Here is a 12003-nt window from a genome sequence, read left to right as displayed (position 1 = left end):
AATTTATGTCATTCGATGATCTTATGCAGACATATGGGGTGGAGAGAGATCAATTTCTTCAATATCAACAGCTCAAATTAAGAATTAAAGGAAAAGTCAATATAACTAATAACACACTACAACCATCTCAACTAACTGAAGAACTCACTCCAATCAACAGCCCAAAAAAAAATAGTATCTAAACTGTATTCACTTATTTCCACCTTAAATAGTGCAATAACACTCCCAACAGCTAAATGGGAAAAAGATTTGGGCTGTTCTCCCAACCCCGATTACTGGAAGCAGATCTGTAAAAACAACTTTTCCATGACTACTAATTCCAACTTGCAGCTTATACAATATAAAGTCATGCACAGAACTCATATTACACAAAATAAAATGTTTAAAATGGGATTGGCCAACACAGATATCTGCTCACAGTGCACTTTGGGGAGCACAGATAATTACTTTCACACCATCTGGCTTTGTCAACCAGTTCACTCCCTGTGGTTAAGGGTTACTGAAACACTCTCCATCATCCCGAGTCGCAGAATCCCAGCATCAGCGTCACTCTGTCTTCTTGGCGATACATCTACTATACGCCTTCCATCCAAATACAAAAACCCTTTGCTCATTTCTCTTGCTGTCGCCAAGAAAGTTGTCCTCCGAAACTGGAAATCTAAGAGCTCGTGTCATATTACTCACTGGAGCAACTTGATTGCAGAATACATCTCAATGGGGAAAAATACTGCTGTCCAGTGGAAGCATGTCAGCCTTTGAGGACACCTGGAACCCATTTATAACTTTTCTTAAAATTCCATCAGAATAAACTTAACTAAAATATAGCCTCAGAGAAAGAGAGAAAAAAAACCCATGTATTTCCCCAGAATGAACCGCCCCCCCCATACACATACACACTTTTACTAACCTTCAGTATAAACCCCACACATACATTACATTTGACCAACTTCAGCATCCCCAACAGTAACTACCTATCTGCCTCGCCCCAGTAATCTCTCTTGTAAGTCACTTCGTATTGTCTCTTGTCTGTCTGTCTGTCTTTTTGCTCTGCCCTCACTGTCGGATCTTGTCCCACTATCTTGCCTCGTATATGCTTGTTATTTGTTTTATGTTGTATTTTAGTTTCTGTATGTTATATATGAGCCCCCCCTATCTACATCTGATATAAATGTGAATGTAAATACTTTTGAGAATATGTATATAGTTGTAATTAAATATAAAGTTGTCCTCCGAAGAGGGGGGGTGGTGATGGGAAGGAAAAATAAAATAAAATAATGAAGGAAAAAATTCAAACATGCTCTTTTTGTTTAAAAATGCACAGAACACCAGTGGGATATAAAAAAACAGTGGTTTATTTCAAAGACACATAGAAGTTTAAAATGCATCAATTTGCTGCATTTACATTGAGATACTTACGGACCCCTTGTGCAGAGACTCACCTTATACCAAATCGGTACAATGCTGAAAACGCTCAAAGCATGCCTGCCCAAAGGCAGCTAAGACCTTGCCAGTGAAAGCAGAAGACCCAAGTGTGCTTCCCATGTCGCATCTACTGCACCAGAGGTTCGCACGCTGCTCACCTAAAGTCTGAATCTCTATTTCCTACGTGAAACACCTAAAATAACACCTAAGTACTAAGGAAAAAAACTCCTTACAGAATACGCAAGTTCACGTTGGATGGTGAGGTCTGGGACAGCGCATGCATCATCGAAGCAGACAGTCACCGATGTGTCGCATAAAACACACATGCTCTGCTGTTTCCATGGTAATACATAGGTCACAGTACAAGAGACTCAAGTTTCCCAGGACCGGGTCGCAACTCCTCACAGGTCATTGAAACAGTAATATAACAGCAATCAATATCAAATAGCGATTAAATTACGATCACTCTGTCGACTTACTCAACAGATATACCGAAACGTACACGATACCAAGTGCTGCAAACTAAAAAAATATCTTGTATTATTTCACTGCATAAAGGAATGAGAATGTATTTTATAACAGATACTTCACTGGGATTTGTTTAAAGCAGCAGGACCGGTCTCGAATGTCACAATGTTCATCGTATTCCCAACCTTCACTCAGTAGAGTCTAACATACACTAATATCTGCGCAAATAAGGATGCTCAAATTGCGCTTCAGACCACCTTATAGGACGTAGATTTGGTTTCAACATTGATAGGGACCAAATCAGCCCTGAACCCCCAAAATACACACTGTGCATCTAAAATACGTCACTACCATCCACACCCAAATCTACGCTCCTGCTTTTAAAAGCTCTTATAAGTCAACTAACCCAAGGATGCATAAGCAGATTGCAGACTGACTGCCTCTTCTTTACATTAATGTTAATCTATGAACAAAACAGCAGCATGGCAGCACTTTTCCACTGAGGTTCCCATGTACTGGTGAAATTTCCCATCTGGGCACCCTGACGTACATGCAGGAGGTCGCGTTTCGTGTAAACAAGGACCTGCATCTTAGTTTTTTGTCGTCCATGCGAAGGTCTGCGTTACTTATTTATAAGTGGCCCCAAACAGAAACCCGCAACCTGGCACAGATAGGTTAATTAACATGGTTGCTCCTGCACGACTTAGGTGAGAAAAAAAGTGAACTGTTCACTCAAAACAATGGTTAGCCACAAAGTGCTGCTGTTCCAAAATGTTCCCTAAGTCCTTCAGGGGTATATCCATTTCTAAATAGACATTTACACCAGTGCCAATATTACGCTTATTGTGTACAAGCTATGAAGTTGGTCAAACTCCAGCACTGAGCTTCCGTTTTTGGTGTCTTAGTGGTTCCACGCACTGTGGTAGTAACTTGTGTATTGAGTCAAACTAACAAACTAATCCTGAATTTTCATTAGGAATAAAAAAGACCTAATGGGCAATTATCAATCCTTTTGGCTCATGTGAAACCCTTACAACAATGACTAATCGAACTTTTATTTTCAGTTCATCTAAATGCAAGAATCGCTTTAAAATTTACATATATACGCACTCACAGACATACGTTAACTGCTCCTTTTGCTTTATAGACATGTTTTAAGGGACCAGCCCCTGGGCCTTAACAATAAAAAAACACCAATGCTTCGCTATCGTTTAAGAAAAAAAAAAATCCTGATGCCTAGAGGCATCAGCGTAATGTTAAATACAGTGCATATTACGCATCGTTTAATGCATCGAAATTCAAACAACCAGCAGCTTCAAGTGAACAGCTACTATCTGACTGCCCTGAATAGTAGGATGATCAGTGGAAATCCACACACTTTCCGCCAGTACAAATCCTTTAAAGACACAAACCGTCTGCTTGCTGGGTGCCAGGCGATTTTAGATCGTTTATAATAAAGTCCACAGGCAAAAGCACTAATTAGAGCTACATATTATTATACAGACAAGTGAGAGCTAGCATTGTGCTATATCTATCCCGATCGTCTACTGTTAAAGAGGACCACACAACTAGTGAGGACGACAAAAAAAAAAAAACAAAAAAACACTTTATGCTTTGAGTGAAAATGAAATGGATCTCTGAACAAACCTTCACTTTAACTGATACCAGTGCTCATCTGCACCAACGGATCTCTAAGATCACATGCAAAGGTCACCAGTCATATAACGCAACCAGCCCCTCTCGACTCCCCTTATCTGATCATAGGGTCATCCCCAGCTGGGGAACTGAGGACTGGGACATCCACAAACGGCTCGGTCTTGTCGTCCTTGAGTGGGTTGCCGTGCTCAGCCACCGAGGTGAAAGATAGGTGATCGTGATCGATGATGTTCAGCCGGTCTTGTGGTTTCTCCTTCTTCAGGTAGAACATCTTCCTGAGCTGTTTCAGCTGCTGGAGCTCACAGAAGGTCTCCAGGACAACCAACATAGCGATGAGGCCCAAGATTAGGTAAACTGAGAGAGAGAACGAGAGAGTGTTTCATTCCAGAAGCCAGAGAAGAAAATTTGAGTTTCCCACAAGATGCAGAATGAACTGAAATTTACAGAGAAGCACATCATGATGCTACTTACAGATAATGAAGTGCAAAGACACTTATGCTATCTTTATAAAACCACAACTCTGCTTGGTGCTTAATTATGAATTACTACTGTGATCACATGTGATCACTGATAGGTGTCTGTTGTCATCTGAGGGTCCCTGGTTTAAGAAAGGGTTAAAAACTACTGCTTTAAAACCTTAATTAACAACAAGTACAATCAAGATTGATCAACAGCTCAACTGGATGGGAAAAACATTCAGAGGAATGACAGCAGAAAGCCAGAGGAGTTATATGACATGTCACAATAATCATAATGGGGTACAGTCTTTCATATTTTTAGCACTAACATCAACCACCAACATTCTGTGAGAATATGAGAATATTACGAAGATCTCAAAAAACCAGCTTGGCATGAAGAAACACATTTATGTGAGCGTTGCTGCATATGAAGTGCATTTATAATCAATAAATAAATTGAAAATCATGCTATCTGTGGCCGCTGCGGGAATGAACATTCATCACAGGAACTAGGAGCAAAAGTGACGCGCGACAGAAGATATCTGCTTGGAATGAGCAGCCACCTTGAAAACAACAAGGTTCCATTTGACACACAATTACACAGATGGGTTCTTGGAAGAGCAGTGAGAATAACTTGGGTGACCAGCTGCTGTCCTGGGTGGACAGATTCAAAGGAAAAGGTCAACTGAGAAATTATACTGCCCCATTTGGGGACTGTTCAAACTGGCTGGCAAGACAAAGAACAAGCGTCACTGCCTTCTGCTAGCACTGACTTTATGGCCACAGAGAGCAGGTGGTATCTAGAAGGACACAGTGTACTTACTGGCTACATGACCAGCTCACTGTACACATCTTCTACCATGTACACATACTCTTACTATTTGATTTGGCTTTGCTTTTTATTCATTCAGATAAGTTAATTTTTATAGAGATATAGCATAAATAAATACAGGGGGAAAAAACACACTCGTTGAAGAGATGGATGAAGGGGTATACAGAACCCAGAAGACAGAAAGCAAAAAAGTGCTGTCCTAGTTTTCACTGGAAAATCGGTTGTGATGCATATAGCTGTGGAGTACCACCTGGTTCTGTGGTTTACTTTATTATTATCATCATCATTATTGAAATTTGTTTTACGCCTCCCCAACTGCAAGCTGGCCGTGAAGGGCAGCCACCTATAGCAGTACCCAGGGGGCTGGGGGTTAAGGGCCTTGCTGAAGGACCCACAGATGTGCAGAGGCCAGACTGGAACCTTCCAATCACAGGAACAGAGGCTAAAACCCACTGAGCCACACACTGTTAATAAAAGCTGACAAATTTCTACAGAAGGCAAGCCAGGAAACGCCCTTTCATTTGCTATATTAAAAATGTAACCTGAAAATTCTTTAATCTGCTTTGGATAAATTTCTCCTTCAGCATGGAACAAGGCGGCCAAATCCATTAACCCTTTCGGGCTCAAATTAAGTTTTAGTAACGACAGGACAACCAAGTCCTGCAGTGGTACTTCTGAGTAAAAAAAACTCATAAAATATGTATGTGGGGTAATAAGGTAGTTAGTTTTTAACTGTTGCAAATCAGCAACGCCTGCCTTGAGAGGGTCAATTATAATAAAATTAATTATTTGTAAGGCTCTTTTCAATCAACGCTTGCAATAAATAAGGGAAAGACAGAACACGGAACTCGCAAGATTGTTGATTTAAAACATTTCATTTCCTGTATGGAAACTAAACTGTGAATGTGTTAAATATACCAGGGGCAGCTCCATAAATTATCAAAGCACCCATCTGATATAAAAATGTGCCTCTTCAGTTCTTCAGAGAGGACAGGTAAATCCTACATTATTTCTGAAGACTGTAAAAATGTAACTAAGTTTGAAAGTATTGTTTGATTGAATAGACTTAATATAAAATATATATAAAAATAAAAATATATAATATAAACCTTAGACCGTTGAATCAACCTAACAGCTTAATATATGTGAAACATACAGGTAGCACAAAAACTACTTACCAGTGATGCCCACTTTGTAGAGTTCACGGAATTTCTGATTGTACCCTTCCCCCGGCACGTAGTCGCCCAGGCCTATGGTGCTCAGGGAGATGAAGCAGAAGTAGAACGACTCCAGGAAGTTCCAGTCTCCCTCCAGGGCAGAGAAGATGGCAGCGGGGATGAGGAAGAAGCAGGAAGTGATGATGACGGCCAGTAGGGCGGCGTGGACGGCAGCAACCAGCGGCTTTGACAGGCCCCAGCGTGTGTGCACGTACATAACGGGGCGCCTCGTACTGAAGACCATGATCCTCTGCACCACGGCCGTGAGGAAGAGGAGGGTGAAGGGGATCCCGATGACAGAGTAGACGATGCAGAAGGCCTTGCCCCCATCTGACAGCGGTGCCGTGTGGCCATATCCTGCAGGGATATGCAACATCAGCACATTAGTCACATGTTCTCACACCTTTGCTCAGAGATCCATCCGAACTCCGGAAAACTTGGATGTCACCGACCCACAAGCTGCACCAATCTACACCTCAATGTTAACTACTCCTCTGTCCCAACCCCACAGAAGGCTGCCTTGCAGAATTGGGGTGCATTTAGTTGTGATGTGTAGAGAAAATAAAATGATAATCTTAATGAAAAGTACTTAACGAAAAGGTGCTATTCGCTATAATGGTTGGTTTTAATGCATAATTACATAAAAATATTTTTTGTAAAAAAACAAAAACAAAGAGACAGTGCAGAGATTACTATTGTTCAATAGATCAAAAAATCTATTAGAAATCCCTCTGTATAACATTCTGATTTGAAATACTTTTCTGGGATACACACAATTTAAAAAAACCTGATAAGCACATTATCTTATAATAATCTTAGCTTATCTGGGGAAAAAAAGACTTCCAGTTTTATCCATTCCTTATTCATGTGCACTGGACCGCAATATAACCACAGCGGACAAGTGTGGCCAGTTTATTTATGAAAGACTGGGCCGATCATTGATGATGCCCAATTACGTGTCCCTGTAGTGATGAAGTTCAGTCTGGAGAAACGTGACCCTCAGACATCAAGCACCAGAAGGCCATGAATTTCTAACAGGCTCCTGCTAATGAAAATATATGTTAAGACAAGCCCCCGAGACTCGCCAGCGCATGGCAGAAGGGCAATTCCAGCATTATGGATGTGACATTTAGCCTCATACAGGTAAACAAAATGCCTCAGACAAGCATGGTATCAATGACTCAATTTGCATATCGTTTAATGTAACCTCTGGGGTTTAACACAGACAAATCCTCAAAATTTATATTTTATGTTACATATTGGAAATACTGTAGCTGGCATTTAATCAGTGTTATGGATGTGGAAAACAGACAGGTGTTTATGGGAGACTACAGGTTTTCTAAAATTGCTGTTTTTGAAAAAATATATATTAAGGAATAACTGGTGTTATAGATGTGACCAGTCCTCCACAAAGTAGAAACCACATGCTTGCATGGGTAATTTTAAATGGACCAATTTAAATAAATGTAAAAACTGAACAATGAAATGAGAATACTGTTACATGAACACAGTTGCCCTTTGTCCAACGATGTTCCATTACATACTCACGATATTAAACTTACCACTCCTGTTCCTCTGATGCGGCATACTTATTGGTTAACCGCATAGAGAAACATTATTAAAAAGGAAGTTTCCTATTTGTTAAACATGGTTTGGCAGTTCCTACCCTCATCCCATGGAGTTCACCCTGTATTATTGCTCCAAAACCCGATGGGTCACATCGGTTTTGTTCAGATTACTAGCGACTAAATGCTGTCGCTGTCCCTGACTCTTTTCCGATGCCTTGTATGGAGGATTGCATTGACAGTGTGGGGGGGGGGGTCCCTCAATACATCACAAAACTGGATCTGTTAAAGGGTTACTGGCAGGTATCTTTGACTTTCGTCATGCCTGACAACTTCCTGCCATATACAGTGATGCCCTTTGGCCTTCGACATGCGCCTGCTCCATTTCAGCATTTAGAGTATACGGTACTTTCTGATGTACCAGGCCGTTTGGCATGCCTGGATGACCTTATTGTCTGCTCTCCTGATTGGTGCAGTAACATCCACACTTTGAGGGAGGTTTTTGAACGGTTGAAAAATGCTTCGCCGACAATCTCGTAAAATGTGAAGACGACGGTTATGCATTTCGGACATCAGGTGAGTCAAAGACAAAAGTGAAGTGGAATATCCAGTGTGACATTTTTCTCTGAAGTTCAATCAGCGTCAGTGTAACTATTCGGTAAGCGAGAAGGAAACCCTTGCTTTACTGTGGGCTTTGCAACATTTTGAAGTTTACCTTGGTTCCACCCACCTTCCTTTTGTTGTATATACTGATCACAACACACTTGTTTTTCTGTCCCAGATGCACAACCACAATCAGACTTATGTTTTGGCCATTACTCACACGGGGCTACTACCTTAATATCAGGCACAAGAAAGGGTCTGATAACATCATTGCAAATGCTTTGTCTAGGGCGTGAAGGACTCTCTTTTTGTGGGAGGGAGCGTGTTATTTCCAGAACGTAAAGACGGAGGCGTGTCTGGTAATGTGGCGGTTGGGTGTCGTCAGTTATATGCGTTTCAGATTGCAAAGGGGAAACCCGAACTTGGATGGACCAGATTGGTTTTGACAAGGTGGATGGGGTTTTCCGTATATCCCCCGTGCTATCATCCTTGCATCCTCCATTTTCTTTAGAACCTGTATTTTCTTAACCTGGTAAAAATCTCACCGCCATTATCACTCTGTCTGGAGACGTGTGAAAGCCTTATGACACCCTAAGGTTGTGGAGGAAGGTTTAGATGTGTGTGCACCTACACCCACCCATAGGAAGCCTTTGTTAAGCACACCGGGGGAGAAGGCGAGTGCCTAACCACTGGGGGGGAAAGGGAGGCCATATAGGGAGGTAGCGCGGGTTGTATTTAGTTCATTCCATTGGCACTGTCTAGCCTCCCGTCCTTAGCGGTAGGTATCATGATCGTCTCTGGGTTAATAGGATTCTCGTTCTATAATAAAACTCTCAGTGCGTGATATTTGAGTCTTTGTGTGTGTTTGCGGTTCACAGCACAACTTACAGGAGAACTTACCTCGTACCACTTGTTCACCCCTGACCTAGACCAGTGGGCTGCACTCACACCATTATGAATGTTTATTCATATGAACAGAAACGCAGAATAAATTAAAAATATAAAATGCATCAAATATTTCTATGTATGGGTGCACCACTTATATATGATGCAAATGATGCAATTTTCTTTAGATCAGAGCAGTTGCATACAAGAAAATATAGAAAGGATTTTTAAAACAGTTCTGTTCCTGTGCTCACAATGGAATTATCCAGAAACAGCACCTCACCAGTTAACCTCGTCATACACTTGTCATTCATAATATGGAGGAAAAAAATAAGCACTATATTATTACATTTTAGGAGTGGCACAATGGGTAGCATTGTTGCCTCACACCTCCAGGGTTCACGGTTCGAATCCCAGTGATGCTGCGTCTGTGGAGTTTGCATGTCCTCCCTGAGTCAAGTGGGTTTCCTTGCATAGACCACAAACATGCGGTTAGTCTAATTGGTGTTTTTAATTTGCCCACTGCATGTGAGCCATATACTGGCATCCTGAATGGGGTGTGGCCCGGCTTGGGATAGGCTTCAGGACCACTGACAGCCTAACCAGTATCAGCGAGGGGGATACAGAGAGATATTAGACATTTTACATATATGCTGTGTGTGAACCTGTATGTGAGTCAGCATGGGCCGGGGGGAGATGTTTGGCCTCAAAAATAGCATGAACCTTAGCAGGGAACACAGGTCAGGAGTTCACAGGCCAGATTTTCGCTAGGTTACCCAGCTTGATCAATGATGCACTAAAGGTGCTGCAGTCACGCTTCATTACCATGACGATAAAGAATGCCTGACGGGGGACTGACCGCTAAGAGCACTCGGCAAAACAACTGACTGTGATGGATGCAGGCAGTACCAAATTTAGCATTAAAGTAATGCTTCTGCATCAACTGAAGTATTTTCTAAAGTGTGTGTGTGTGTGTGTGTGTGTGTGATATATATATATATATATATATATATATATATACACACACACACACACACACACACACACACATACACACACACACACACACACACACATTACATAACACTATAAAGATAGACAGAGATAGATATAGACATACCAAGAGATATAGAGATAAATAAATAGAGCGATATACAGATATAGACAGTGATATACAGATATAGACAGTGATATACAGATATAGACAGTGATATACAGATATAGAGAGATAGATAGGGGCCTTTAAAAAAAGGTCTTAAAGTGGGCTATATATATATATATATATATATATATATATATATATATATATATATATATATAAAAATAAATATAAATAACACACACATTATTCATATAAATATTTTTAAATTGACAAGTAAAATTTCCTGTGTTAAAACGAAAGGCATACAATTAACCATTACAGTGACAACGATGGTTCAAAAGAACATTGGCAACTACAAACAACCATTCTCTCCGCTTAACATTGGCAAAATTTGGGTCATCTTTCCTGTTATTGCCCCCACTAAGAAGATAGGCACAAAAGATGTGGTCTAATTAATATTAATTTTCTAATGTGGCTTTACTGTGGTAGGAAAATAATTTTATCTGTTTTTGTTATATCGGAAAGATTAGGCTATTATTAAAAATACGATCACCAGACATGCCCAAAAATAACCATGGACAAGCATGAAATTATTTCTGCGCTGGTGTTTAATCAGGTCATTTGAGAGCAATTCGGGGGTCAGTTATTTTTAAATTTTATTTAATATAAACACGTTCTTATTGTGTACATAGACCCAGTATTAGTAGCAAATTGTTTTAAAACACATTTTCATGCAATACACAACACCAGAAAGCCTTAGATGAAAATTATGTTTAGAAACTAAGTGACATGATAGGATTGTTGTACGCTTCTTTATTACAATGAAACGCACAGAGCAGAACTGGACATGAACTTAACCTCGTTACAGGGTCTTTCACCTGCGGGCCAGGTGGATCTCCATTATTTTTCAAAGACATAAAGGCGCAATTGATCTATATGTTGATGAGAATCGCATAACGGAAATGGGCCCGATTCATAAGCAGGGAATTTTAGACAAAGCCAATGCTAACGTAAACGCACCATGCGTGTAGCATAATGACGCCGAACCGCGGGTGGTTTTCAGTTCGCGCGTTCGCCGGTCGTCTCGCATAAGGAATGGACGCCCTTTCAAGCATTTACCTGTGGTGGAGAGCACGGTGCTGGCGAAAAATAATGCGGAGGTGAAGTCCCAGTTCCAGTTGGCAGACGCGTTGTTCAGGATCGATACACCGTAGTTGCTGGCATCCAGCGCCTTGGCCAAAAACTCCTCAAGCCTATCCTCCGACAAACACTCGTTCTCCTGTAGAAACTGGCGCTTGATTGTCCGAAGCTCCTGCCGCAGGAGATCCTCGTAGGGCAGCTCCACGGAAGAGAAAACCACAGCGCCGAAGATGAGGTAGAGGACGTAGCCTAACACCAGGAACAAGAAATACCACGTTGATCTGTTGCTTTGTATCAATCGCACACAGGAATTGCTGGTGAGAGACTGCAACATCTTCCAGGAACCGTGCCTACGCTTTTTCCAGTAGACGAATAGGGTTGTTTTGACCTTCTGTTATAAATATAAATAAAGCGATGCTGTTTGAAGAAAAATGTTTCTATTTCATAGTATTTTGTCTCCGACTCGAAGAGTATCAGACGTAATAATTAGGGCCTTTCTCCCTTTGTGGCTGTTTCTCTTCGCTCCCCGATCTTTCTCCGAGGTTGATCGTTAAGCCAAGTAGCGAGATGATGTGGCAAATGACTTCAGGGGTGAACGAGTGACGTCGCCCGGTGTGTGCGGTGCGGTGCGGTGTGCATGTGTGCGCGCATGTGC

The 12003-nt window shown here is 41.3% G+C and overlaps 1 protein-coding gene across 1 annotated transcript; it reads right to left on the bottom strand.

Annotated features, from left to right (window-relative positions):
• Nucleotides 1-1334: 1334 nt before the first annotated feature.
• kcnk1b (potassium channel, subfamily K, member 1b) lies at nt 1335-12003 on the bottom strand. The gene is made up of 3 exons (XM_023830317.2): nt 11328-12003; nt 6015-6410; nt 1335-3900 (listed from the first exon to the last, which is right to left on the bottom strand). Exons 1-3 carry the CDS (start codon nt 11680-11682, stop codon nt 3641-3643), a joined length of 1011 nt encoding a protein of 336 aa, XP_023686085.1. The 5' UTR covers nt 11683-12003; the 3' UTR covers nt 1335-3640.

The sequence above is a fragment of the Paramormyrops kingsleyae genome, chromosome 3 (genome assembly GCF_048594095.1).
Source record: "Paramormyrops kingsleyae isolate MSU_618 chromosome 3, PKINGS_0.4, whole genome shotgun sequence".
Lineage (NCBI taxonomy): Eukaryota > Metazoa > Chordata > Actinopteri > Osteoglossiformes > Mormyridae > Paramormyrops > Paramormyrops kingsleyae.
Note: the sequence above shows the minus strand (reverse complement) of the source record. Positions and strands in the feature narration are given on the sequence as shown.

Coding starts and splice junctions, on each gene's coding strand:
- kcnk1b (XM_023830317.2), bottom strand. CDS start 11,682: ATGTTGCAGTCTCTCACCAGCAATTCCTGTGTGCGATTGATACAAAGC. Junction 6,411..11,327: donor CACCGTGCTCTCCACCACAG/GTAAATGCTTGA, acceptor ATATCCCTGCAG/GATATGGCCACACGGCACCG. Junction 3,901..6,014: donor CTACAAAGTGGGCATCACTG/GTAAGTAGTTTT, acceptor TCTCTCTCTCAG/TTTACCTAATCTTGGGCCTC.